Consider the following 27546-nt stretch of genomic DNA (forward strand, 5'->3'; position numbering starts at 1 on the left):
GCCCTGTCCCCGGGGCCTCCCGGCCCAGCTGTTCCCGGACAGGTGCGGGCCCAGAGCTTGGTGCTCGGGGAGATGCGCCCGCCGGCGGCCTCACGCCAGGCCCGGGGCGGGGCCTTCCCCATGCCCTTACTTGGTGCGGATGAAATTCAGTTAGCTGTTTATACAGACGGACATTTTTCAGGCTTTAACACCAAGAGCAGCGTTGCAAATAATTCCCCAGGAGTTTTTGTTTAATTCTTTGTTTTAATGCCTTTCAGAGTCTGGGCTTTTTCAAGGTGTCAGGTCCAAAGAGAGTTCCTTTTGCCTGCAAATAGCGGCCGAATCTTTGTTCTTTTTTTTCTTTTCTGGGTATTTGTCAGGGGGGTTGTTACGGGCCGCTCAAGTCCAAAACCTGGGCCGCAGGCAGAGGGGGGCCCGGCTGTCCGGGCTCTGAGATGGTGCAGACACTGGCATGGCCCAAGTCTTGAGGGCGATTGCAAATTCCACCGGGTTTTGACTCAATATGGCAAGGTTTGCCCGTCTTACCCAGGCCGGTGGGAGGAGGGCCCGGGCCTTGGGGGAGCCGGCACCTCCCAGCAGCCCTGCCTCTGGCCTCCTCTCCACCATCCCCGGGGTGTGCTCGGCCCATGCCCCCCACCTGAGGGCCCCTCCCCCCATCCCAGGTGGGCTTCTTGAAATCTGGGTCCCTGGTCTGAAACACCCCACGGGGCAGGAGAGCCCCCCCAGGTCAGGCGGGAGCACGGAGCCACTCGTTGAGGCTGCCCACTTAACTCCCCAAAGTCCCTAAGTCTAAGCCGGTTCAAATCCCCCCTTTGGGACTCACTGTCCATGTGGGTCTCAGTTCCCTCATCTGTCCAATGAGGATTTAAAAAGTCCCTTCCCCCTCCAGCTCTCTCTAAGTGGGTCATCCAGGGTTCGGAGGGGGCTCGATTTGGGGGCTTTCTTCGTGCTCCATCCTCCTTTGTGAGAGGATCAGATGCCACATTTCCCTTCCAGATGGAGCCCACCCGTTATAAGCTTCTCTGACCCGAATCGGGGCTAGTGGAGGAAGATGGGATGGCTCCCTGCCTGGATTGGGAGCCTCCCAATAGGCCCTGGGAAGGGAGGCAGGAAGCCTTTCTCCTGTAACCCTAGAGGCTTCAGGGGCCCCCAGCCCTGTGCAGGGCTCATACCGTGGCCCCTGGGTACTGCAAGCTGATCAGGCCTCACATAACCAGCAAGAGCATCTGAAGGAGTCTTCTCTAAACTTAAATGCGGTCAGGGATGCTCTCTGAGCTAGAGGCCGTAACTAGGGCAGGGCAACGAGGACTTTGCCTAAGAGGGAGTGGGTTTAAAAGGTGCCAGTTGTCCTTGTAGGCCTAGAAACCACTAGTTAATGAGAAGAGTTAAAATAGAAGTATAGGAGATGGAGAGTTACAGTGAATCATCCTCCTGCCTCCTCCCGCTCCCCACCTCCATCCCTCCTAGACAAGAGCAGCAGCCCCACATCCCAGACTCCAGGGTCCATGTCTCCCCTCAGCACGGAAGGGCAGCATCCCGACTGACTCCCTTGCCCCTGGTCTCTCTGTTGTCCAATCTGCTGATAGACTGATAGTTCCAAAGCTCATGTGACCACGCTACTTCCCTGCTCTAGAAACATCAGCAGATCGCAGCTAGGGTAACATGCAGCCTTTGGACCCCATCAGGCTTCCACTTCCCTCCCCTGCTTGATTTCCCGCCGCCTGGTCCAAACCAGCCCCCGTAACTGTTCTCTGTCTGGGGCCTTCCCAGCTCTGGCTCTGTGAGCACTCTCCCTTGCCAACAATGCTCTCCAGAGTCCCCTCCCCTTGGAATCCCAGCACTTAGCACAGGGCCTGGCACATAGTAGGTGCTTAATATTGGCTGATTATTGATTGTGCTTGGTTTCCTTCAAGACTCAGCCCAAGTGCTCTCTCCAGTCGCCTCCCCTTGGAATTCCAGCACTTGGTACAGTGCTTGGCACATAGTAGGTGCTTAATAAATATTGGCTCATTATTGATTATGGCTTGATTTCCTTCAAGACTCAGCCCAAGTGCTGCTTTCTGCACTAGTCCTGTTCCGAGTCCCCGTTTTGAGTGCTACCCTCCCAGCTGCCTCCTACAATAGGCCTTGGCTCCCAGTTAGTAGAATTCCCGCTGTATTTCTGTACCTTCTGGTGTTGTAGCTTTCCAAGCTTCTGACACTGATTTGCCTCCACACGGTCTGTGATCCAGCATCATGGGTCCTCTCGGTGGTCTCACACCTCCCCCTCAACTCCTTGGCTCCCACCTTTCTCCGTCTCCCTGCATCTCCAAACCCTCCCCTGTAACCTCCCCCGCAGCTGCTCCGGGTTTAGAGGATAAACAAGTACCAAGACAGACAGACAGACAGGCTCAGAGCCAAGGGGCCACGCTTGTTTCCCTCCGGCCTCCCGAGCTCTCTGTGAGCCCCCCTCCTCTTCCTCCCGGGCAGGTGGGCTGCAACAAGGTCTACACGAGCACCTCGGACGTCATGACCCACGAGAACTTCCACAAAAAGAACACTCAGCTCATCAATGACGGCTTCCAGCGCTTCCGGGCCACGGAGGACTGCGGCACTGTGGACTGCCAGTTTTACGGGCAGAAAACCACTCACTTCCACTGCAGGTGAGGGGGGGGTGGAGGGGCAACTTTATAGCAGCGCGTGACCCCTGCCCCCGGGCGTGCGGCGGGAGGGCTCCGGGGACCGGGCGGCTCCCGGGACTGACTGGGCCGGCTCCCGGGACTGACTGGGCCGGCTGCCGGGACTGACTGGGCCGGATCCCTGCGACCAACGGCGGCTGCCCCGCCTGGGACCCCCTGGGTCCCCCGCCCCCGGCCTCACCCTGACCAGCCCCCCTCCCCCAGGCGCCCCGGGTGCACGTTCACGTTCAAGAACAAGTGTGACATCGAGAAGCACAAGAGCTACCACATCAAGGACGACGCGTACGCCAAGGACGGCTTCAAGAAGTTCTACAAGTACGAGGAGTGCAAGTACGAGGGCTGCGTGTACAGCAAGGCCACCAACCACTTCCACTGCATCCGCGCCGGCTGCGGCTTCACCTTCACCTCCACCAGCCAGATGACGTCGCACAAGCGCAAGCACGAGCGCCGCCACATCCGCTCCTCCGGCGTGCTGGGCCTGCCCGCCTCGCTGCTGGGCGCCAAGGACAACGAGCACGAGGAGTCCAGCAACGACGACCTGGTGGACTTCTCGGCCATGAGCAGCAAGAACTCGAGCCTCAGCGCCTCGCCCACCAGCCAGCAGTCGTGCGCCTCCCTGGCGGCCCCGGCCGAGGCCCCCGCGGCCAAGCCCGCCGCCGCCGCCGCCAAGATGCCGGGGCTGCTGGGCCAGGCGCTGCCCGGGAGCCTGCCGCTGGCGCTGGCGCTCTCCAACTCGGCCATGCCGCCCGCCGGGCCCTTCTTCCCCATCCTGCCGGGCCGCGTCAGCACCCCGATGCCCGTGGGCGCGGCTGGCCTGCTGGCGGGCGCCGCCGGGACCGCGGACCCCCCCACCCCGGCCGGCGCCGGCCCCGGAGACGCGGCCCCCGCCGCCTGCACGTCGTCCCCGGCGCCCGCCGCCTCCATCATGGAGAGGATCTCCGCCAGCAAGGGCCTCATCTCCCCCATGATGGCCAGGCTGGCCGCCGCCGCGCTCAAGCCTTCCGCGGCCTTCGAAGCAGGTGAGCAGGTGGCGGCGTCGGCCGGCGTGGCCCCCGCCCCTCTCGGGTGGCCTCCAGCTCCCTGGGTGACCCCGGGCCCGTTTGCCCCCCTGCAAAATGAGCCTGTGGGGAAGGGCCCTGGCGGCCCACAACAGGCGCTTAATAATCGCGCGTTGGTTCGGGAGGGCCTGGAAGAGTCACCTCCCGGGGATTCTGGCCGAAAGACTGTGGGTCGGCTGGGAAATCCCCGGCTGCCCCGAGCCTGTCTCTCCCCCCTGGGAGGAGCTGGGTCTGCCCCTGGGTCCTCTCCTTGCCAGCCCGCTGGGGCCCGCCTGCCCTCTCCCGGCATTCCCTAAGTGTGCGGGGCGCAGGCTCCGCCCCCACCCACGCCCTCAGGGTCATTGTTCTCCTAATCTAGTCCCTTCACCCCAGCCCCTCATTTCCTCCCAGCGCAACCTTCCCTCCCGCCGTTCCCAGGACTCGGTCTGGGCCCTGGGCCAGGCCCTCACCCTTCCCCAGGAGGAACTTCCCGCCTTCATGCCCTCCCCCAGGCTGTTCCATAGGGAACCTGCATCGGCTAAACTGGGAGGCGGGCCGGGAAAGTGAAAGTCAGAGTCCTGAGTTCCAGTTCAGCCTCTCCCCCTTTACTACCCTAAGAGCCCATCCCCTCAGTTTCTCATCTTTGGGCCAGGTCAAATCTGGGCGCACTGACAAGGGCCGGGGCCTGCCCTGGGTAGCAGGGGTGTGAGTGCCCGAGTCCCCGAGGGGCCAGGGCTGCTTCCCTGAGGAGCCTGGCTCTCCAAGGATTCCTTTCCAGCAGCTTCTGGGGTTGGGGGCGGTACCTCGCCTGCCCTCAGGGAGATAAAGTGAAACTAGAAATCCAAAGCGGGCGGCTTGCATAAGCTCACTCTCTCCGCTCAAATGCTGGAGGAGATTTGGAGGAGGGTGAAAGCAAGAAAGGCAACCTTAAGCTAGAGCCTAGGAGGCCCCATCCCCCTTTCTTCGTTCAGGGGTTCTTTACCAATATTGGTACCAATATACCAAGGGATATATCCTTGTATATCCAAGAGGTTGGGCTCCATGGCCAGCCCTACGGGTCTGCGCTCACTACCCCCCCCCCCCACTCCCCCGGCCACGGCCGAAGTTCCTTCTCTCAAACCGGTCCTGGGACAGAGACGGAAGGGGCGGACCCCAGGCGGCTGTCGGGACCGGCACTTGCCCTAGCCAATACCCAAACTTTCCAACACTCAGTTTCATTAGAAAAACCTTTACCTGGGGACAGCTAAGGTTCTAAGATTCTTAAAAAAAGAAAAAAGAAAAAAGAAAAAAAAAAAAGAAAAGAAAAAAAAAGAAAAGAAAGAAAGAGTTTAGGAATATTGGCACCTGAAGACCTAGAGTCAGAAATAGGAAAGGGGGCAAGATGTCCTCCCTTCTTTCTTCCAGGGCGGTCCCTTGCTGTCACCCCAGTGTGATGTGGGAGAAGGGTCTGGAAAAACACCTGAGGGGGAGATCAGGACCTCAGAGGATTTCTTCTATTTTTTAAGGTCCAAAGCTGTGAAGGAAGAAGGGAGGAAGGAAGGAAGGAAAGAAAGGAAGGAGGGAGGGAGAAAGCCTTTATTTAAGCACCTACTAGGTACCAGGTGCTGACGAAGGAGACAGAGCCCAAAACTGCTGTGAGGGAGCTTACATTCTAAGGAGAAGCTATGACACATGGAAGGGATCCGGGGCCAGGGAGAGGAGTCTTGTTCTGGGAAGTGTCTGACAGTGTCAAAGGCTTGACCAAAGTCACCCAGCCAGGCCCTCTTGGCGCTAAGGCCAGCTCTCTTTCCTCTCTCCTCTAATATTTCATTTCTTTCTCCCACTTTCCCCATGGATTTGGCCTGTCTTTTATGCTCAGAGTCTTCCTCCCCCTCCTTCCCCATCTCCCCTTCTGCATTTCCCTCTTTCCTTCCATTCAGAGAGGAGAGGAGACCCTGCTGAGCCGCTCTTGGTAACTAGGTGACCACTGCCCTCCAAAAGGTAGACCCTCCCCTCGCCCCCACCCCAGCCTCCTGGGGGCACGGAGCTGGCCGGTCCCCTGCCTGGGAGGCCCCGAGATTGCAGGGTCAGTCCCTTCTCCGCCACTCTCGTCGTCCAAGCCCTGTCCCCAGCACACAGCCCTCCCTCCCCTTCTGCTTTTCTGGCCCTCCTCATCCTCTGGATTCAGGCAGGGCGGACCACTCAGCTCATCCGCGGTGGCCACAAGCCAGGAACCCAGCCAGAAAGCCTCAGTGGTTAGAATCCTGGACTCGGACTAAGAAAGAGCTGAGAGTTCTGGTCCTCCCTCCATCCTTAACCAGCTGTGTGACCTCACGGCCCTTGAGGCCTGAGACCCTTGTATATCCAAGAGGTTGGGCTCCTTGGCCAGCCCTACAGGGCCTGCGCTCACTTCCCCCCCCCCCACCTCCCCTTCCTCCCTCTGCCATGGCCGATGTTCCTTCTCTCAAACCGGGCCTGGGACAGAGACCGAAGGGGCGGACCCCAGGCGGCTGTTGGGGACCGGCACTTGCCCTAGCCAAACACCCAAACTTTCCAACACTCAGTTTCATTAGAAAAAAGAAAAAGTCTCCTTTCACCCAAATAGAAAGGTCACCGAGGGAACCATTTTCCTTTATTTTTTAATAAAATGCCACTAGCTGTCTGTGAAACAGCGAGCCGTCAGCTGTAGTGCCTCGGGGTAAATTAATATTTTAGTCACTTGGGGATTGTGGAAAGAAGCTCAGTGGACATGTTTCTGTCAGCAACTTTTCTCTCTCTCCCTTCTTTTCTTCTCCCTCTTTTGTTAGCTCCCACCCCCCACCTTTGGCCCCTCTGGGCCCCCCCAAATCGGCCTTGGGGGCCCACTCCCCCTCCCCCTCCCGCCTCCGGTCTGGCCGCAGCCTCAGGCCCCCCTCGCCCCGGAGAGAGGTCACGCAGTTTGAACCATCTGATTGGCTGTCAGGTCCGATAGCCCTGACACAGCAGATGTTCCTCCTGGGCATGCTCAGTGGGACGCAAAGCCCGGTCACCACAGCAACGGGGAGCTGGGGATGGGGAAGGGGCCTGACTCCCAGGCTCAGTGTACCGCTCTGACTCAACATTAACAGAGACTTTAATAAATGCTCAAGTGACAGCCCCGCAAATTCCTGGTGACAGTTGGTGGAGAAAATGAGGCGGGGTGGGCCCCCCTCCCCACCCACCCACCCACCAGGCCCCAGTTCCCCCCTTGCCAGCCTCCCACCCTTCTCCTCCAGGAGGGCCCCTGAGCCCAGACAACTTTTGACATAATTTTTCAATAATTATCACTTGAAGAATTGCCGAGCTGGGGTGAGAGTCACAAGTAATCACGTCAGAAAGGGAGAAACGCTGACCAGCAGCCAGGCCTCCCGGCCGGCCTGCCATCCATCCCTCCATCCCTCTCTCCGCTGCCCCCACACACACAGTTGAGCCTCTCAGAAAGGGCGCTGCCCCTCCCTCTAACCTCCTCCCGTCCCCTACCCTGGTCCTCTAACCCTTCCCATCTCCCCTCTGCCACAGGGAATGGGCAGCAGCCGCAGATCCCCCCCGGACGGTTCCCCCCAGGCCAAGTGAAGCAGGACTCTGGTGAGACCCCCTCGACCTCCTCTAACTCAGGCTCCCAGGAGACCTTGCAGGATCGCAGTCTGGACCTCAGCGTGAAGGAACCCAGGTGAGCTGGGGGAGCCCAGCCGGGAAGGTCCCTCCTCAGAGGGCATCCTCAGAAAGTACATCCACGCCCAGCCCCGAAGTCAGCTTTTCATTGCCCACTGACCTTGGGGGCACTTTCTGCCCCCCAGCCGCTGGAGACTGCTGAAGGCCTGGACAAGCGTTAGTTCTGTAAAATGAGGGGCTCGGACCAGGTGGTCCCTGCAGTCCCTTCCCATCCTAAGTAACTTGTGAGGATCCCCTCCCTTGGGGGAGCCCGAAGAACATCCTGGGCGTGGGCCCCGCTCAAACAGAAGAGCGAAGCGGGGGGCCCAGCCAGGGGGGTCGTCGGGGGTGACGTCCCTGCTCCCCTGACAGACGCATCAGGCGCTGGGGAGGGAGCCCCGAGGGAATTGAGCTCTGGGCTCCCGGGGCCCATACCCAGCCTGACTGAAGCCCATTGGTTTGTGTATTCTAGCAATGAATCAAATGGCCACGCACTCGCAGCAAATTCATCTCTTTTATCCTCGCTTATGAATAAGGTAAGGACCATCCATCACACGCCTTCCATCCCCCCACCCAGAGAAATTAAAGCTGGGTGAGAAGGGGGGGGATGTGTTTGTTTTTTAATGTTTTGCCTCTAATAAGATGAGTTTGTACCATTTAAATTTTGAGACCATTTTTCATCGGGTATAATTTCAAAGCCACTGCTTACAAATTAATTTAATGAACTGGCTGAAGAAATATATCCCAGCCTCTGACACCTCTTTTCCCCCCTTCCCTTCGGATGGAGGGCTCCAAAAGCTTTTCCTTAGTCTCCCAACTTCTTTCTTTATCAGTTATTAATGTTATTTATTCATTTTACGCATTTTTGTTTGCTGTTTTGTGAGGTTTTTAAGTGGGGGGGGACTGGAGATCAAAGTGGGAGCAAAGCATCCATTTTCACTTTTCGGGGTGTGAGTAATGGTGTCGGGATGCCTCCTGGGTAGGACACTCCGGAATATTTATTTTAAATAATGCAGGGTCTTTTTAAATTATACATCACCTCAAATATATTTCCCCCCCCCTTTTTCATGATAAATTTGACTCTGGCGAGATTAATTTGGTTACTGTACACAACTGCATTAGCGAGCCGAGGCGCTGGCGGGCCTGGACCGAGCGTTATCATCTGCCTGCGTGATGGGCACTCGGGGTTTGTCCTTCTGGTGTCCCTGAAGCTCGCGCCAGCCGGCTGGGCTGGGCAGGAGAGCCCGGGGCTGTTCTGCCCGAGGTCCCCCTCGGACTCCCCGTCCTGAGCCTCCCGCTCTGCGTGGGTCGCACCTTCCCGCCCCCCCTCCTCCCTTCCCTCTCGGAACAAGCGTGTCTTGGGCTCCCCCCGAGAAGCTCGCCCCCCTCCCTCTTGGCTCTTCTTTTGTGTGCTTTCTCTTGTTCCAAAGGAACTCGGAGGGGTTCCCCTCCACCAGCCTGCCCCTCCTCCTCCTCCCCTTGCGTTTCTTTTGAAAACCTTCTGGCAGGAAAATAGCCGGGGAGCCGACAAGTCTGGGGCCGGAGTCGCAGGCCGGCCTTGAGTGATGGCTCCTAACAGCATGGGGGCCGCCGGGGAAGGACCGTTGATGGGGCCTTTGAATATCCTCAGGTCCCGAGCCGAGCCCTCCCGACGAAGGCCCATCCATTCATGATGGAGGGGGAGGGCCGGGCCACCTCTCAGCGCGGCGTCGAGTGCGCGGCCCCTCCCTGGCCCCCTCCCGCTTGGTTCTCATCCCGAAACAAAGGCCGGGGGGAGACTCCCACGCGCACCCCTCGTTCCTCCTCGGTCCCCCTCCCGCCAACCCCGTCCTCGTCTCCTTCGCAGATGTCCCAAGGCAACCCCAGCCTCGGAAGCCTGCTGAGCATCAAGACGGAGGCAGAAGCCGGCTCCGCCGGAGAGCCCTCTCCTTTCCTGGGAAAGGCTGTGAAGACCCTGGTCCAGGAGAAGTTAGCGGAGCCCTGGAAGGCGTACCTGCGCAGGTGCGGGGGCGGGGCTCAGAGTGCGGGGGCGGGCCCCAGGTACCGGGGGTAACTCCCCGCGGTCCGGCGTTCACGGCCTCGGGCGCCGGGAGGACCTGGCCCAGAGCCGACCCCAGCCCCGACCGGGCCTCCGAGTCAGCCTCGCTTTCTGCATCCGTCACAAAAAGCACCTCTTGGCAAATGTTGAGGGTTGAAGGAGAGAATAGACATAAAACCCGCTTAAAGCGTTCCCCATCCCCGGGGGCTCCGGGCAAGTTTTCCCAGAAGGGAAAAGCAACAGGTATCCCGGCTGCAACTCAGATAGCAACCCTCGGTCCAGACCCTGCCCCCTCCTGCCAAGCACAAAAGGACCGAAACCTGCGCATTCAGTCAGCAAGCACTTATAGAGCTCCTTCTGTATACCAGGCGGCATGTTAGACACACCAAGAACAAAACCAGGGCAAGCTGGTCCTGCTTCAGGGAAGGAATAAGTGTGTGTGTGTTACAGGCATACATCTACCTGTCTACATACACACGTCTGTTTTATATGTGAACGGCACCCACAGTTATGCACGTGTAAGCATGTGTATTCACAGTCTGTCGCGTGTGCACACTGTATGTTACATGTGAGCCACGCCGGCGGCACCCGCTCCTTTGTACAGGAGCATGCATGCACATGTCCACATGTGTGCGCACTTATCTGCACTCTGCGTGGCAGGATTGTGTGTGCGTGTGCATGCGTGCACGCGGATGTCTGCCGGCTGCACGCGCTTGCTTTTGCATGCACATGTCCACATGTGTGCGCACTTGCCCGCATATCAGGATATGTGTGCGTGTGTGCACACGTCTGTGCCGGCTGCACGCGCTTGCTTTTGCATGAGCATGTCCACATGTGCGCACACTTGCCTGCGCCCTGCGGGGCAGGATTGTGTGAGCGTGTGCATGCGTGCATGTGGATGTCTGCCGGCTGCACGCCCTTGTTTATGCATGCACATGTTCACATGTGTGCGCACTTATCTGCACTCTGCGTGGCAGGATTGTGTGAGTGTGTGCATGTGTGCACACGCATGTCTGCCGGCTGCACGCCCTTGTTTATGCATGCACATGTTCACATGTGCGCACTTATCTGCACTCTGCGTGGCAGGATTGTGTGAGCGTGTGCGTGTGTGCACACGCATGTCTGCCGGCTGCACGCCCTTGTTTATGCATGCACATGTCCACATGTGTGCGCACTTGCCTGCGCCCTGCGGGGCAGGATTGTGTGTGCCTGTGCATGCGTGCACGCGGATGTCTGCCGGCTGCACGTGCTTGTTTATGCATGCACATGTCCACATGTGCGCACACTTGCCTGCGCCCTGTGTGGCAGGATTGTGTGAGCGTGTGCATGCGTGCATGTGGATGTCTGCCGGCTGCACGCCCTTGTTTATGCATGCACATGTTCACATGTGCGCACACTTGCCTGCGCCCTGCGGGGCAGGATTGTGTGTGCGTGTGCATGCGTGCACGCGGATGTCTGCCGGCTGCACGCGCTTGTTTGCGGTGGCCACATGTGTGCGCCCGCTGCGTGTCAGGACTGTGCACGTGTGCACACGCATGTCTAGGTCAGCCGCACACCCGTGCGCGTGCGCACACATCACCTCCCACGTGCCGGGCAGGGGCCAGGCCTTACAGATGTCTCCTTTAATCCTCACAAGGGGGGAGGTGCCGCTATTGTCCCCGTGTTACATTTGCAGAAACTGAGGCAGGCGCAGGGGCCCGCCCGGGGCCCCACAGCTAGGAGGTCTCTGAGGCTGGATTCGAGCTCGGGGGTTGCTGCCCCCGGCCCTCCGCGCCCTCTTGTCCCTAGCTAGAAAGAGCTTCAGAATGAGACCCAGGAAGCGGGTCCCAGGGCGGGACCTAAGTCCCTAAGTAGGGAGGAGCCCTTATTGGGCTCTTGGAAGGCGCTGGGCAAGGTCCCGGGGGCGCCTACGTCCTGCCGGGGGCGGCCCCTCACTGGCTCTCCCTCCGCAGGTTCGGCACCAAGGACTTCTGCGACGCGCAGTGCGACTTCCTGCACAAGGTTCACTTCCACTGCGTGGTGGAGGAGTGCGGAGCCTTATTCAGCACCCTGGACGGGGCCGTCAAACACGCCAAGTGAGTGGGCGCCCTCGGTCCCCTCCCCCAGCCGGGCGGCCTCTCTCCGCGCCCTCCGGCCGCCGCCGCGCTCCAGCCGGTGCCTCCCCCCCCAGGCCCTCGCGGGGCGTCGGGGCCGGGCCCGGCCGGAAAGGGGGCGCGGGCTGGAGCCGTCGGAGCTGGCCTCCCGCGAGCTGCCGCTGTGCAGATATGGCTGGCTGTCTGCGAGGCAGCAGATGGGGCCTGCCTAAGCTTGATTTAGAGCTCCAAATACTGTGAAAATAATATTTTAATTATATTTACCGACTTAACGATAAATGAAATTCATTCTAAATTTATTGAAGTTAAAAAAAAATTCCTGCGATGCTATTTTATCAACCTATCGGGTAATTTTTATGTTACCAACAAACTGATAATATTGGTAAAAATAGCAATTACATTTCTGTATTTTAATGAGACCCTCATTTTGGAATTTACCCCCCTCTGGCTTTCCCTACCTCAGCAGCCTGCCCTGGCAATAAAATAAAAAAAGGAAAGGGTGGGGAGCAGCCGCGGAGGCGATGCTCCACAGCCATAGGCCCCCACTTCCACAGGAAGGGAACCACTTCTGAGGGGACAACTGGGTCGTTTTATTAGTTGATTTTTTTTAATTAAAAAAGAAGTCATCATTGGCTTTTAGGCCCTGAATCAAGCCATCGTGTCAGCTTCTGGGAGCATCCAGGTCCCCAGTTTGCCGATGGCAGATCTGAATAATTCATCATTTCTTTTATCTAATGGGCATTTATTATATGAGCATTTATTCACCACAACCTGCTGAACCCCAAAACCACAGAAGACTTTGGGCGGCCGTCCTCACTGTTTCTGCCTCAGAATCACTTCTTTCCCCTATAAATTTGTTAATTGGAGACATCTGGGCTTAAATGTCTCGCCTGGAGTCACAGCTAATAAGAGTCTGAGGCCGTATTTAAATTCGGGTCCTCCTCCGTCCATTGGGCCCCCCGGAAACCCCCCACATAGTCGCTTCTACCCCCAAGCCAGGGACGGGCCCTTGCTGCAGAAGGCCCGCCTCCCCCCGCCACCGTCTGCACGAGTGACCAGTCCCTGGCTCGGCCTCCGGCCCGCTGGGAACGGGCCCGAGAACGGGGCTATCTGCCCTCTGGTTAGGCAGCGGGTGGTGACGTGGACCAGTTTTGCCTTAGCTGAGTCGCCCAGGGCACCTTCACCTCTGTTGGCCTTAGTTTCCTCATCTGTAAAATGGGGCTAATTGGAGCATCTGCTTCCAAAAGTGTTGGGAAGATTAAATGACTAAGCCGTGGGAAGTGCCGTCCCAGAAGGACCGCTCGGACCCCGGGCTGTGAGCTGGGCGGCCAGGCCAGGTCAGCAGAGGGACCCCTCTCTCTGTGCTTCGGCCAAGGGCCGGCGGTCTTGGTCGGGGAGCAGGGGATGGAGGAGACGGGGGGGCCAGGCCCACGGCTGGACACAGCAGGGAGAGCCCACACTCCGGCCCCACCACTGGCTCAGCGTGGGCAGGACGTGGGCTCTGCTGTGACCCGGCTCCCTCATCTGTCTGGGGGGGGGTCCCAGTCCCTGCCCCCAACCTTCTCACCTAAACAGCCCCTTCTCCTTTGGTAGTTTCCACTTCCGAACGGAGGGAGGAGGAGCAGTAAAGGGGAGCACGGAAGCTTCCTTCCCCAACACGACTGCCACCGAGACCAAGGCTTCCCTGGCCCCGTCTTCGCCTCCGGCACCCTCGGGTCCCAGCGCGGCAGCGGCGACAGCTTCCAGCCTAGAGGTGCCGGCCTCCAGCCCGGCCACGGTGCCCTCTGCCCCGACCCTCCTCGCCTGGAAGCAGCTGGCTTCCGCTGTCCCCCAGATGCCTCCAATTCCATCCTCCATGCCGGCTATGGCCGCCTCGCCCTTGGCCACAACCTCTCTAGAAAACGCCAAGCCCCAAGTCAAACCCGGATTCCTGCAGTTCCAGGAGAAGTGAGTCCCTCGGATGAGCGGGGAGGGTCCCCCGAGGTGCCCGAGGTTTCCTGTCTGGGCTTGGGCTAGTGAGTCAAGGTTCTTCCCTTGCAGAGATGCTGCTGCTAAGACCCTCCCTCCCCCCGGGGCTTCCCATCGGAAGCAGGACTTGTGGGCCCGGGTCGGGCGGCCCGCGCTGCACCCCGAGCCTAGCTGGGGACCGGGCCCCGCCGTGGACGGATCTGGGCTGGAGCAGCAGGGATGCGAGGGTTGTGGTGCTGAGGGCGGCTGCTTCCGCCCAGTAGGGAGGACTCCGTGGGGCCCGCGGCTCGCTCCCTGAGTGGGGGGCCCCGGGCCCAGACGGGTGGGAGCTCGGCTGCTCTGGCCGTGCTAGGACTAGCTCTCGGCTCAGCCTCGGGACAGCCTGGCTCTGGGGGAGAGCTGGCTCAGGGCCTGGAGGCGGGGAGGGGAGAAGGGAGCGGGCAAGAAGGGTGACTGTATCGGGACCTCTGCACCGCAGCTTCCTGTTCTCAATAAAACTAATAAATTGGAAGTAAACACACTCCACCTGCGTTAAAGCTGTCCTCCCTGTCTAAGAGTCCCCGGGAGGGGGGTCTGCAGCAGGAACCGGGCGCTCCCCGGCCTTCCGAGCCCACCGGAGGCTCCGGAACGTCCCCCAGTCCGGGACCCCCAGCCGCCTCCTCAAAGCCAGCTCTGAGGCCCGGTCTCGGCTCTCCCACTTCCTCCCTCACCCGTAAGGAGTTTCAGGCGACCTCCGAGGTCCTTCTGGTTCCGCCATCTAGGACCCCTCGGAAGGGAAGGCTGGGAGCTCCCTGCATTTCCGTCACCCACAAGCCGCCCGCTCAGGGACGCAGCTGCTCGGGTGGGCGTCTTCCCGGGGTGACAAGAGGATGGCAGAAGGAGGTGGGGGGGAGGGACACAAGGCCCCCACCCAGCAGAGCTCACGGAGGGGGGGCAGGGCTGCACTGGAGGGGGGCAGTGAACATGAAGTGACAGAAGGCTCCTCGGTGGGCAGACATCAACAAGGAACCTTGGCGAGGGTCCCAAAGCCAAACAAATACTCCCAGGTCCACCTGGGCCTGCGGGGGCTCCCTGGAAACAGACGTAGGGCAGCGCCCACACAGTGCCAGCTAGGCCCTCGGGCATCCCGCCAGGGACTGGCGGCCTAGCCCTGATACCCAAGAACTGATGGCAGTCCTTATCTCTAAGCCCTGGTGTGGTCCGGGGAGGCTCTGTCCCAGCATGCAGTGCTCCGGGCACGGGCCCGTGCCATGTGGGGCTCATTCCGTGCCAGGGCACAGAGCTGGCACCCCGGGGGCAGCCCCGGCTGTGGCTGTGGGATGTAGGCCTCCGCCCCGCTCCTTCCGCCTCGGGAACCCCAAAGAGCAGGGGTGGAGCCCCAAGGACGGCAGTGACCCTGTGGGTTGTCACTCTGTTCCAGCGACCCCTGCCTCGCGAACGACTGCAAGTACGCCAACAAGTTCCACTTCCACTGTCTCTTTGGGAACTGCAAGTACGTCTGTAAGACCTCCGGCAAGGCCGAGTCGCACTGCCTGGACCACATCAACCCCAGCAACAACCTGGTGAATGTGCGAGACCAGTTTGCGTACTATTCCCTGCAGTGTCTCTGTCCAAACCAGGTAAGACCACGGCGCCGGCCCAGGGAGTGGAGAGAGGGTTCCCAGCGGGGCGGATGTCCGGGCCAGGCATGGGGCGGCCAAGGGAGGAGCGGGAGAAGTGTGCACTTACTGAGTGCCCGCTGTATGCAAGCCCCTATCTGCCGGTCTAGGCACTGGGGGGACAACGACAACTTGTAATCGGGGAGTTGTTGTCATGAGGTCTGTGAACTTTTTAGTTGTTTAATATTTTGATTTTAATTGTATTTTGCCCCCATTTTTAATATTATTTAAATTTTTATTTTAATATTATTTAATGTTTTAATTTTAATGTTTAATATTTTAAATTTTATTTTATTATTTAATATTTTAACATTAATTTAATTTTAATGTTTTAAATTTTATTTTAATATTTAATGTTTCAATATTATTTAATATTAGCTATAATATTTCCAAATTTTTCTTTGTGATCCTATGAATTTCATTTTATGCATTTAAATATATGATTCTGGGAAGGGGGCCAATAGCCTTCACTAGATTCCAAGGGGGTCCAGAAGCCCCCAAAATAGTTAAAAACTTCCAATGAAGACATATGGGTAAATACAAGGTAATTTGAGGAGAGAAAGAGCATTAACTAGCAGGGATGAGGTGAGGAAGGGGAGCAGTGAGGAAGGGCTCCCTGGAGGAGATGGTCCCAAGTTGAGACCTGAAGAAAGCCAAGGATTCTTAGAGGTAGAGTGAGGAGGGAGAGCCTCCCGGTGTGTGCTGGGCAGCAGCAGCAAACAAAGGTGGCAAGAACGATCAGTGACCATCAAGTCACTCCCTCTCCCCCTCACTGGTTAATGTGCAGGGGAGTCCCCAGGCTCGTGAAATCACAGATTTGGCTCTACTGCGCACCTTAGATGGGCATATCATTCAGGTCACCCATTTTATAGGTGAGAATACTGAGTCCCATAGAAGGGGATGCAAAGCCAGAGTTCCAAATCTGTTCCTCTGACCCCGAACCCAGGGGGCCGCGTGCCTTTCTGTCTATTCCCTCACTTCCCAACACCGACAGCAGCCTGTAGGCCTCATTCACTCAGCCTGGGACATACGCAGAATCAGCGTGTTGAAGGTTGTCACCTTTTTGGTGGACCTGAAGCCTGCAGAAAAATAAGACCCTTTGGGTCCTTGATGGGTTAAACCAGCGCGTCTTAAGTGAGCACCTACTATGTGAGATTCTGGGACTGTTAAGCTGAGTGAAACAATCTGCGTCCAAGATTCCATAGAAATCCTCCGTTCCGGAGAGACTGCTGGGTTAAAATTCTGACACTCGTTCGCGATCTGGGTGACTTGTGGGCTTCAGGATCCTCCTGTGTAAAATAAGAGCTGCAAGAGGGCCGTGGAAATCCATCTTACCCTGCAGGAAAATAGGAGGGGAATGGGACGTGGGAAGCGGGGGGAGTGATGAAAGAGACAGTGGGGGGGGGGGAGGGGTCAGCAGCAAAACACTTCTGAGGATGGTCAGGTTGGAAGGAGAATGAGAATAAATGGGAAGGAATACAGTCAGAAATAGGAGTTGTGGAAAAATTTTCAAAGCAAGTTTCTCTGATGGAATATTATTGTTCTGTGGGAAACGATAAGCAGGATGCTCTCAGAAAAAAAAAAAAAAAAACCCTAGAAAGTCCTCCCTGAGCAAAGTGAACTACACTATACATAAAGTAACAGCAACATCGTGGGGTGTAAATAGCTTTGTTGTTCTCAGTAGTATGGTGATCCACTCAGGAAGGAAAATGCTGTCCGTACCCAGAGAAGGAAGTGATCGAGCCTGAATACAGATGGAAGCACTCTCTGTTACACACACACACACACACACACACACACTCTCTCTCTGTCTTTCTGTCTTTGTCTGTCTCTCTGTCTCTCTCTCTCTCTGCCTCTGTCTCTGTCTCTTTATGTCTCTCTGTCTCTGTCTCTGTCTTTCTCTGTCTTTGTCTCTTTGTCTCTCTCCACCTCTGTCTCTGTCTCTCTCTCTCTGTCTCTGTCTGTCTCGTCTCTGTCTCTCTCACTGTCTCTGTCTCTCTCTGTCTCTGTCTCTCTGTCTCTCTCTGTCTCTGTCTCTCTCTCCGTCTCTTGTCTCTCTCTGTCTCTGTCTCTCTGTCTCTCTCACTCTGTCTCCATCTCTCTCTGTCTCTGTCTCTCTGTCTCTCTGTCTCTGTCTCTTTCTCTCTGTCTCTCTGTCTCTTGTCTCTGTCTGTCTCTCTGTCTCTCTCTGTCTCTCTGTTACTTTCTCTCTCTATATATTTTTAACTTAATTTTTCTTGAGGTTTTCCTTTTCATCAGGGTGAGATCTATGTTTTCTTTCACAATTTCACTTTTATAGAAATGTTTTGTATAACTTCACAGGTAGTTTCCTAATTATGGGTGGGGATAAGGAAAAGGACCTAGAACCCCAAAATTTTTTAAAGAATTGTAAAAAAAAGTGTTCTGAATGTAACTGGGGAAAATATTAAATAAGCAAATTATCAAATAAGAGATGGCCTCCAAGAGCAGGTCTTTGGCCAGTAGAGGCAGTGTCACCCATTGGGGGTCTGCAGACCTCGGGAGGGCCTGAGTTCCCATCTCACCATGAATTGCTGCCTGAGCCTGAGAAGTCCGGGCTCTGAGCCCCCCCTCCGCTCCCTCCCCCACAGCACTGTGAGTTCCGGATGCGAGGGCACTACCATTGCCTCCGGCCTGGGTGCTACTTTGTGACCAACATCACAACCAAGTTGCCTTGGCACATAAAGAAACACGAGAAGGCAGAACGCCGGGCAGCCAACGGGTTCAAGTATTTCACCAAACGCGAGGAGTGCGGGAGACTAGGTGAGTCCTGGGCCCCTCGGGCCCTTGCAGCCGCTTCGGGCTGGGCTCCCTCGGATTGAGGGCCCACCAGTGGAATTTCCATCCACTTTGGGGTTCCCATTTTTCGCCCCAGGAACCTTATTTGTCTATTTTCAGAATCCTTTGGTTGTTTACTTGAATCCTAAATTCTGTCCCCCCCGCCCTGCTGAGAAGGCGAGCAGTACAGCCCCAGTGGACACGTTTCATCTACTTTGAACTTGAGATTTGGTTAAGGGCGCCAGAGAAGGGCCGTGGGCATCCCCAGACTCAGCAGAGCCCCTGGGGCAGGGGGTCCTTAAAGAGCCATGGGCCCTACTGGGCAGTCAGGTTCCCACGGCCCCGTTCAGGGCTCAGTCCTTCTGTCTCTGCCCCTCTATTGGCCCAAGCCAAAAAGAGGAAGTCCTGAAGCCTGGGCCAGGAAGGAGAACTTTTTGGGCCTTGGAGGCCCTTGACTGAGGCCTTGGGCCTCAGTTTCCCCATCTGTAAAATGAGGAGGCAAAGGCTTCTTGAGCCCTTCCAGTTCTAAGGCATAAACTCAGATGACCCTTAAAGGTCTAACCCCCTCCTCTCCCCTCGCCCAACAGCAGGGATCCCCCGGGGCCCACGGGATGAGGAGTGGAGGCCTTTGTGGCTCCGGGTGCTTGTGGGCCCGAGCCCTGAGGGGAGTGGTCCCCGCCAGGGAGCACCGCTGAGGGGAGGAAGCAGCCGCTCCCTCCTGGCCCCCACTTCTGGAGAAGGGCTGCTGGGGAGGTGGCTGGTAACCATGGCAACAGGTGTCACACGCCGCGGCCCCATACCTGGGCTCAGCTTTCGGTGCCGGGATCTCCCCATTATTTACTCCACTTTGGGCGTTTTGGGCACTAGCCCCTCAGCGATACCCGACACCCAGGCCGGCCGCCGCCATGGCGACGGGCAAGCCTTCACCTGCCTGGCAGACGCCGTTTCCAAGGGCTCTCTGTTTGTTGGGATGGGGATGCGGGGAGGGGCGTGCGGCCGGCTAAACAAACAGGCTGCCCTGGGCTCCCGGCCCCCCCGGCCCAAGGCTGGAGCAGGTGGCCCGGCCGGGGGGGCCTTGGTGGCTGACTGGGTCGGACTGGAGACGAGAGGGGCTTTTGTTAGGCCCTGGGGCTGGAGAAGCCCCCGCAGAGGAGCCGCAGCCTCTCCCCTGGCCACGGCCCCTCGGCCCCCTCCCAGCTCCCAGTGGCGGCTGCGGCCCCTGTGCTGAGGCTCACGGCCCGGGTGGGGGGCTGTGTCTGCAGGCTGCAAGTACAACCAGGTCAACAGCCACTTCCACTGCATTCGAGAGGGCTGCCAGTTCTCCTTCCTGCTCAAACACCAGATGACGTCCCACGCCCGGAAACACATGCGGAGGATGCTGGGGAAAAACTTTGACAGAGTTCCCACTCAGGTGAGCCCAGAGAAGGCAGAGGAGCACCTCCCCCACCGCGGGGCCAGGCCATGCTTCAGAGCCCCCTGAGCTCCCTCCACTGTGGGGCCGGGCCATGCTTTGGAGCCCCCCAGATCTCCCCCCACCACAGGGCCAGACCATGCTTCGGAACCCCCCAAGCTCCCCCCACCACAGGGCCGGGCCATGCTTCGGAGCCCCCCAGATCTCCCCCCACCACAGGGCCGGGCCATGCTTCGGAGCCCCCCGAGTTTCCCCCACCACAGGGCCGGGCCATGCTTCAGAGCCCCCCAAGCTCCCTCCACTGTGGGGCCAGGGCCCCAGATCTCCCCCCACCACAGGGCCAGGCCATGCTTCGGAGCCCCCCGAGCTCCCCCCACCACGGGGCTGGGCCATGCTTTGGAGCCCCCCGAACTCCCCCCACCACGGGGCTGGGCCATGCTTTGGAGCCCCCTGAGCTCCCTCCACTGTGGGACCGGGCCATGCTTCGGAGCCCCCCGAGCTCCCCCCACCGCGGGGCCGGGCCATGCTCCATGCCGACAGGACGTGCCCCCTCCCCAGGGGAGCCAACGCGCTCCCTCTCCTTTCCAGGTGATGGGACAGTCCGGCAGAAAGGAAAGCCTGCCCCATGTGGGCAGCATGGCCCCCAGCCCAGCTTCATCAGGGACCCCCGCTTCCTTTCAGGGGCCGCAGAGCGTGCTGGACACGGAGACGGACGAGTACATGGACTACACCGGCTGCAGTCCCGGCGCGCTCTCCTCCGAGTCCTCCAACATGGACCGAAGCTGCTCCAGCACCCCCGTGGGCAACGAGAGCACCTCGGCAGGTGAGTGAGGGCCCGGCCCGCGGCCCCGTCCCCTCCCCCCTCTGCCCCGGAGGAGGCTCGGGTCGCTCTGAGCATCGCACAATTGGAAGGAGCTGGGGGGAGGCTCGTCCAGCCCCTGGGTTTTACAGGTGGGGAAACTGAGGCCCAGAGACTCTGACTTCATCCAAGGGAAGGAGTGGCAGAGGCAGAATCTGAACCCAGGCTCTCATTCTAAACCCGGACTCTTCACCGGGGCCTAAAACTCAGGAGAGGCAGGAACGAGGCGTCCGCCTCGGCCCGGCCCCGTCTCTCAGAGATGGATCATGGCCCGGGAGCAGTGATGGGCAGCGGCCCCCTCACACAGACCCGCTCCCGGGAACGGCCCTTTGGGCCTGAGGCTCACAGCCCCCCAGAATCTGGGCCTGCGTTCGCCCACGAACCCAGGGAGCGGCAGGGGCCGGGGGGGGCCGAGCGCCTTCCTGCCCCCCAGGAGGAAAATGAGAGTGCCGCCCCCCGGCAGCCGCCCTCTGGGGGCATCAGACCCCGAGCAGCCGCAGAGCCCAGCGAGAGGGCGCGCGGTTTGTTCCTCGCGGGCTTTAGCTGCGAGCCAGGCCGAGCCTCCGGCTTTATCAGGGAGGAAGAGGGAGCCCGAAGGGGCAGCAGCCGGCCCCAGGAGGCTCGCCCAGCTCCACGCCCAGGCCCGGCCTGGCACAGCGCCACCTTCCCCTGCTCCTCCGGGTCCCGGCTCTCACTCTAGTTCTCCTGCGTAGGTCTCAGAGGGCCCGGGCCTTGGATGGTGAGAGCCGCCTGAAAAACTGATTTCTGAGTTGATTTTCTTTACAAAACTTTGTATTTTCCATCATGCCTTTAAAAAACATTCTTCTGGGAAGGGCCCGTGACATGAAACGAGCCCAAAGCAAGGGCTTCTGGGGAGCCAGTGCCAGGGCTACAGTGTCAGAGGCCAGGCCAGGAGGGCCCCAAGTCTGTTTGAATAGCCAGCCCACAGGGGACAGGCCGCAGGGGACCTGTTATAGGCCCCCAGCCCCCCTCCCCCCATGAGGACGGGAGCCCCTTCTGCCACTCTGAAACACTCTGGCCAGGCCATCTTTCCCCTCCTTCCTCCCCTGTCACCTCCTCCAGGGACCCCTGGCTTCCCCCCTCCCTCCTGTCCTTCTCTTCCTCTTTCCCTCCCTCTTCCTGTCAGCCCCCCATCTTCCTTCCCTCCTTCCTCCTCCCATCTCCCTTCCTCTTCCCTTCCCTCCTCCCCGTTTTATTTCCTCTTCCCTCCCTCCTCTCCATCTTCCTCTCCCTCCTCCTCTTCCCCTCCTCCCCCCCTTCCCATTCCTTTTTCCTCTCCTTCCTCCCTCTTCCCTGTTCTCCCCTCCCTCTACCTTTCCCTCCTCCCCTCCCTCTTTTCCCTCCTCCACTCCTCTTCCTTTTCCTCCTCCCCTCCTTCCTCCCTCTCCTCCTTTCCATCCTCTCCCTCCTCCCCTTTTCCTCCTCTTTCCCTCCCTCCTTTTCCTCCTCCCCTTTCCCTCCTCTTCCTTTCCCTCCTCCCCCTCTTCCCTTCCCTTTTCCCCTCCCTCTTCTCTTCCCTTCCCTCCTCCTCCCCATCCTCCTTTCCCTCCTGTCCTCCCCTCCCTCCTCTCCATCCTCCCCATCTCCTCTCCATCACGGCTCCTTTTTTGCCTCTGAACACATTTGTTCCATTTTCATCACACTCGCTTCTGCCGTTGGGTTTCTCATTTGGGTTCTTTTGTTTGTGTTTGTCCGTCCTTGTCCTTTGTTTTGGTTCGGTGTTTTTTCTGTTTTGTTGTTTTTTTCTGCTCTTCTCCGCCCTCTCCAGGCTGCCTGGCCGCCGCCGCTCCCGCTGCCGCTGCCGACGAGGCCGCCGCGCCCCCCGCGGCCCCCCAGCCTCCACTGCCTCCATCCTTCTCCCAGGCCCTGCTCAGGTCGCCCCTCCCCTCCCTCCCCTACCTCCTCTCTCCGTCTTGTCTCTCATACTCTCTGCTCAGTGCCACCCTTGGAACCAGCCGGGCCCTTGTCATGCCCGCCACCAGCACGCCCGGCTTCCCGTCTGTCCTTGCCACTCCACCTCCAGTCAAAAGTGACATCCCCATAGTGCAGGACGCCGCAGGTAACTCTCCCGGTGCCCCCGGCCGCCAGGCCGCCCGCGTGCATTAGCGCTGCCAGGAGCCGGAGAGGTGGGCTGGGGGTGACTGCCGAGCTCCGGGGCGTCCGCCCGCCCTCCGGGTCTGGGCACGAGGCGGCAATGACGGGTGCCCCACAGGGCCAGGTGGGCTGCGTAAGGCCCCCGGCCAGAGACAGGAGTAAGCCAGGGGCCCTCCTGCCCGGGCCTTGGGGCCCACTGTTCTGTAGCCTCGGCCTTCATTCTGGGAGAGAGAGCCCTGGTGCGGGGGCAGGGGAGAGCCAGGGGGATGTTCAGTGGAGAATGGGGTCTGCCCAGCCAAATCTGCCCCCCTGGAGGCAGCAGTCCCTAAAGTCTCCCCTCCACAGCCCCTGGCCCAGCTCCAAAGGAGGCAGTGCCCAGCCCGGGGCCTCCTCTCAGAGAGGGGGGAGGCGGGCCGTCATCCCGGCTTGGCCTGCCCCCAACCCCCTGCCCCTGGTCTGGAGCCAAGGGCGGCTCCGTGTGTCCCTGGAAGACGGAAGGTGAACAAAGGGGATTTCTTGGCCCTGCAGATTAACCTCAGATTTCTGAAATGCCCTAGACTCCTTTTAAATGTATGAAGTACCTACTATGCCCAAGGCTTCCTTCTGGGAGCTGGGGGGGCAAAGACAAACGCAAGGGAGCCCCTGCCTGCAGAAGCCCACCTTCTTCTGGGAAGAGTGAGGACCAGCATTCTGGGCCCCTCCTTTAGGAGGCCCTTTGAGAGGGCTCGGGGTGAGGCTGCGGGAAGGGGTCCTTGTAGCAGACGGGCACCCGGGCAGCCCAGCCCCTCCACCTCAGTGTCCCGGCCTACCCACCATGAGTACCCACCAGGAGACCCCCCCAGTCCCACCGAACAAGAGTTACGGAGCTGCGCTGGCCAGGGGGACGCAGAGGTTACATGAAAAGTGGGCCCTGCCCTCCTGCCGCTGGAGCACCACGCAGTGTGTCCCAGCCACTAAGCAAGGGTCGGACAAAGCCTTCCCAGGCCCACGGGAGCGCACGGGGACATGAGAGGGGCAGACCCGGGGGCCAGCTGGACCTGGCAAGGATGGGAATGGGATGTCTCACACATGCTCCCTCTCTCTCTCTCTCTCCCTCTCTCTCTCTGTCACTCTTTTCTCCCTCTCTGTCTCTGTCTCTCTGACTCTCTCTCTCTTTCTCTCTTTTCTCCCTCTTTCTCTGTCTCTCTTTTCTCCCTCTCTGTGTCTCTTTCTCTCTCTCTCTCTCTCTTTTCTCCCTCTTTCTCTCTCTCTCTGTCTCTCTTTTCTCCCTCTCTGTCTCTGTCTCTCTCTGTCTCTCTCTCTCTCTTTTCTCCCTCTTTCTCTCTCTCTCTGTCTCTCTTTTCTCCCTCTCTGTCTCTGTCTCTCTCTGTCTCTCTCTTTTCTCCCTCTTTCTCTCTCTCTGTCTCTCTTTTCTCCCTCTCTGTCTCTCTCTCTCTGACTCTTTCTCTCTTTTCTCCCTCTTTCTCTGTCTCTCTTTTCTCCCTCTCTGTCTCTCTCTGACTCTCTCTCTCTCTCTCTCTCTCTTTTCTCCCTCTTTCTCTCTCTCTGTCTCTCTTTTCTCCCTCTCTGTCTCTGTCTCTCTCTGACTCTTTCTCTCTCTTTTCTCCCTCTTTCTCTGTCTCTCTTTTCTCCCTCTCTGTCTCTCTCTGACTCTCTCTCTCTCTCTCTCCTCCCTCTTTCTCTGTCTCTCTTTTCTCCCTCTCTGTCTCTGTCTCTCTGACTCTTTCTCTCTTTTCTCCCTCTTTCTCTCTCTTTTCTCCCTCTCTGTCTCTCTCTGACTCTCTCTGTCTCTGTCTTTATCTCTCCCCTCCCCCCTTTCCCCCTCCACATGAGCATTTGTCATCTCTGGTAGTGAGGCCTTCTCAGGCCCCTGGCCCACCACCTTGGCCCATCTCACTCTTGGTCCTCTTTCCCTCCTGCCCTGCCCTAAAGGACCCTCCCCCTTTTCCAGCCCATGGAGCCTTTCCCTCTTGGGAGGCACGGAGTGGCTGGCGGCAGAGGTGGTGAGGACTAATTTAGTCAGGGGAAGCCCAAGCTTCTCCCCTAGGTTTCAGAGGAACAGAGAAGGCCCCCCTCCCCCAGCAGCCATCACAGAGTGATGCTGGGCATCTGGACAAGGCTCTGCCTGGTACTTGGCCGGGATGCTGCCGTGTGGATGGGCTGCCTGATGGGGCCAGTGTAGACACCCCCAAGGAACAGCAACCCCATCTGCCCCTCTGGTCCCCAGCTTCCTACCACATGGGGCAGTGGAAAGGACACAGAATAAGGGAGTGGAGGGCCCCACCTCAGATCTCATCCCCCTGCAGGAAGTTGGACAGGAAAGCTCACCCAGACTCAGTCTCCCCATCTGTTAAATGAAGGGGTTAGATAAAGTGCCAGCTCTAGAGCTGGAGGGCGGGGTGTGATCCTCTAAGGGGAAGAGGATGCTGGATGATCTGCAGCCTCGGGGATCCACAGCCGGCAGCTCCATCAGCCCTGGCCCACTTCCCTCTGGCCCTGGTTCCATTGGGGATCAGAGAAACCCCTGGGGACTCTTTGGGGGAGGGTCTCTGCGGACTGTCGGGACCCCGGCCCCTACTCCTGGGCTCTCCCAACTCCGGGACCTTGGGCTTACTCTGAAAGCTCCCCTGCTTTTCTCAGTGGGTAGTTTAAACCCATTAATCTTCACTCACACCTGGAGGGACCCGGGACTTGCAGTCTGGGAGGTGAAAGGGGGAGGGGAGGGATCCAGTTCAGCGGGTCACCTCCTCTGGAGCTGAAGTCTGGGAGAGACAAAAACGAGGAGTCTGCCCTCAAAGGACTTGGGGGGGGGGCGAGGCCCGCTGGGAGAAGAGGCAAAACTGGCCCCTGCCTTCAAGGCCCTTTCCCCCTCGGGGCTGGAGCTCCCGGAAGGCCCCGGAGCCGTTATCCCTTCCATTGACCTTGGTGGGTCAAAGCACCAAAGAGAAAAAGTTTGGGAGTCTGGGCGGAGGGCGAGCGCGGGGCAGTGTGGGGGCCGGGCGGCTGCTCCCCGGCATAATTAGGAGGCTGCCAGGAGCGGCCCCTGGCGCAGACGGGCGTGCCCGGCCTGGGGGAGCCAGGGGTTAATCAGCAGGAAAGAGCTGGCTTGTCCCTCATTAGAGGGAGGTACACGGCGCTGCTCTGGCCACCGGCCAACTTGGGTAATTACATTCTGGCGACCTAGATTCCCCTTTCAGCTCCAATTAGATTCAGGAGCTTCTTCCCTTCCCACCCCAAAATCAAGGGCGGCCTGCGGAGGAGACCAACCGGCTGCCCCCTCCGCGCAGGGCCGGGGAGGGGAAGCGGGTCTGTGGGGCCATTAGGCGGAGGGGGCTGGGGAGGGGGAGGGTCCGGGGGGCAGACAGGGAAACTGAGGCTCGGAGAGTGGGGCCCGGGCGGGACTCGACCCAGGTCACCGACCCGGTGCCCTGGGCCCTTCCCGGCTCCCCTCCGCCGCCTCACCGCCCGCCCCTCTCCCCGCAGGGAACACCATCACCATGCCGACGGCGTCCGGGGCCAAGAAGCGCTTCTGGATCATCGAGGACATGTCCCCCTTCGGCAAGCGCCGCAAGACGGCGTCGTCCCGCAAGATGCTGGACGAGGGCATGATGCTGGAGGGCTTCCGGCGCTACGACCTGTACGAGGACTGCAAGGACGCCGGCTGCCAGTTCTCGCTCAAGGTCACGCACTACCACTGCACGCGGGAGAACTGCGGCTACAAGTTCTGCGGGCGCACGCACATGTACAAGCACGCGCAGCACCACGACCGCGTGGACAACCTGGTCCTGGACGACTTCAAGCGCTTCAAGTCCTCGCTGAGCTGCGACTTCGCCGAGTGCCCCTGGTCCGGCAGCAGCACGCACTTCCACTGCCTGCGCTGCGGCTTCCGCTGCACCGACAGCACCAAGGTCACGGCGCACCGCAAGCACCACGGCAAGCAGGACGTGATCAGCGCCGCGGGCTTCTGCCAGTTCAGCTCCAGCGCCGACTGCGAGGTGCCCGACTGCAAGTACAAGCTCAAGTGCTCGCACTTCCACTGCACGGCGCCCGGCTGCAAGCACACCGTGGTGGGCATGTCGCAGATGGACTCCCACAAGAGGAAGCACGACAAGCAGGAGCGCGGCGAGCCCGGGCCCGAGGGCGCCCCCGCCGGCCCGCCCGACCGCCAGGCGCCGCGCGCCGACGGGGAGGCCCCGGGCCTCGACAGCTCGCTCAACCTGGCCTCCGACGCGGGCGCCTCCCTCTTCTTCCTGCAGAGCGCGGCCGCCGGCCTGGGCCTCGCCGACTCGCTGGACCTGAGCAAGAAGCCCCCCGAGGGCCAGGAGCCCCGCGCCGCCGAGCCCGCGGAGGCCGCGCCCTGCCCCGCGGGGGGCCTGGACGACTCGTCCCAAGAGGAAGAGGAGGAGGAGCTGAACGAGGACGAGGAGGCGGAGGAGGACGATGACGACGAGGAGGACGACGAGGACGACGAGGAGGACGACGAGGACGACGAGGACGATGAGGACGAAGACGAGGACGACGAGGATCTGAACACGGATTCCGAGGAATCGCTCCCCGACGCCGCCCAGAGCGAAGGCCTCGGCCCCAAGGGCCCGGGGGGAGGAGAGGAGGCGTGCCCCCTGAACCACAGCGACGCGGCCCGGCCCCCCGCCGGGGACTTGGCGGCCTCCGCCTCCCCGTAGCCCCCCACCCCACCAGGCGCGGGGCCCATTCGTTTGTTTGCCTGTTTGTTTGAAAGTGAGACCCAGACCCCGTAGAGAAGAGCCCCGCCCCCAGCCCGAGGAGGGGGCCGGGCCCGGGACTGCGGGGTGACGCCCAGCGAGAGGGGACGGCGGGGCTCAGCGCGGCCCTCCAGGCCTAGGGCCCTCCCGTTTCCCTCCTCGTCTGGCCCGCTGGGGAGGGGAGTCTGCCTCTCCTGCACCCCGGAGGGGCCGGGGATCTGGGTCCCCTCCCCCTCCCCCGGGGCTCCGTGGGGCCTTCTTCCTCCCCCTCGCTCTCGGGCCTTTGACACCCGGGTGCCGAGGCTTCGCACGTGGAGGCTTGGGGGAGGGGTATTTATTATTAAAGGAAGCATTTAACGGAGGGGGCGGGGCGGGGGTCCTTGGCCCCGGTCTTCCAGTCCCGCCCTCCAGATCTTGGCTCATTTTTTTAAAAAGATATTTATACGTAAAGCTTCCCTCTGCCCAGAGGGGTCGGTGCGGATTCCTGCTCGGGGTCTGGCCAGCGGAGCAGGGAGAAGTGGGGA

General features: G+C 59.7%; 1 protein-coding gene across 5 annotated transcripts in view; it reads left to right on the forward strand.

Moving 5' to 3' along the window:
• Positions 1–27070, forward strand: part of CASZ1 (castor zinc finger 1) — a 237133-nt gene extending 210063 nt beyond the window's left edge. For 4 of the 5 annotated variants that reach the window (XM_051988561.1, XM_051988562.1, XM_051988560.1 and 1 more), the window contains 13 exons: positions 2470–2642; positions 2883–3697; positions 7232–7382; positions 7836–7899; positions 9210–9364; positions 11354–11476; positions 13088–13441; positions 14883–15081; positions 17730–17901; positions 19179–19327; positions 20009–20150; positions 21976–22266; positions 25785–27070. In XM_051988561.1, coding sequence (XP_051844521.1) covers positions 2470–2642; positions 2883–3697; positions 7232–7382; positions 7836–7899; positions 9210–9364; positions 11354–11476; positions 13088–13441; positions 14883–15081; positions 17730–17901; positions 19179–19327; positions 20009–20150; positions 21976–22266; positions 25785–26983 — 3987 coding nt within the window. In that variant the 3' untranslated portion in view covers positions 26984–27070. The remainder of the gene's footprint in view (positions 1–2469; positions 2643–2882; positions 3698–7231; positions 7383–7835; positions 7900–9209; positions 9365–11353; positions 11477–13087; positions 13442–14882; positions 15082–17729; positions 17902–19178; positions 19328–20008; positions 20151–21975; positions 22267–25784) is intronic. The other variant, XM_051988563.1, reaches the window with a different exon arrangement.
• The last annotated feature ends 476 nt before the right edge of the window (positions 27071–27546 follow it).

Source organism: Antechinus flavipes, chromosome 3 (assembly GCF_016432865.1).
Source record: "Antechinus flavipes isolate AdamAnt ecotype Samford, QLD, Australia chromosome 3, AdamAnt_v2, whole genome shotgun sequence".
Classification (NCBI taxonomy): Eukaryota; Metazoa; Chordata; class Mammalia; order Dasyuromorphia; family Dasyuridae; genus Antechinus; species Antechinus flavipes.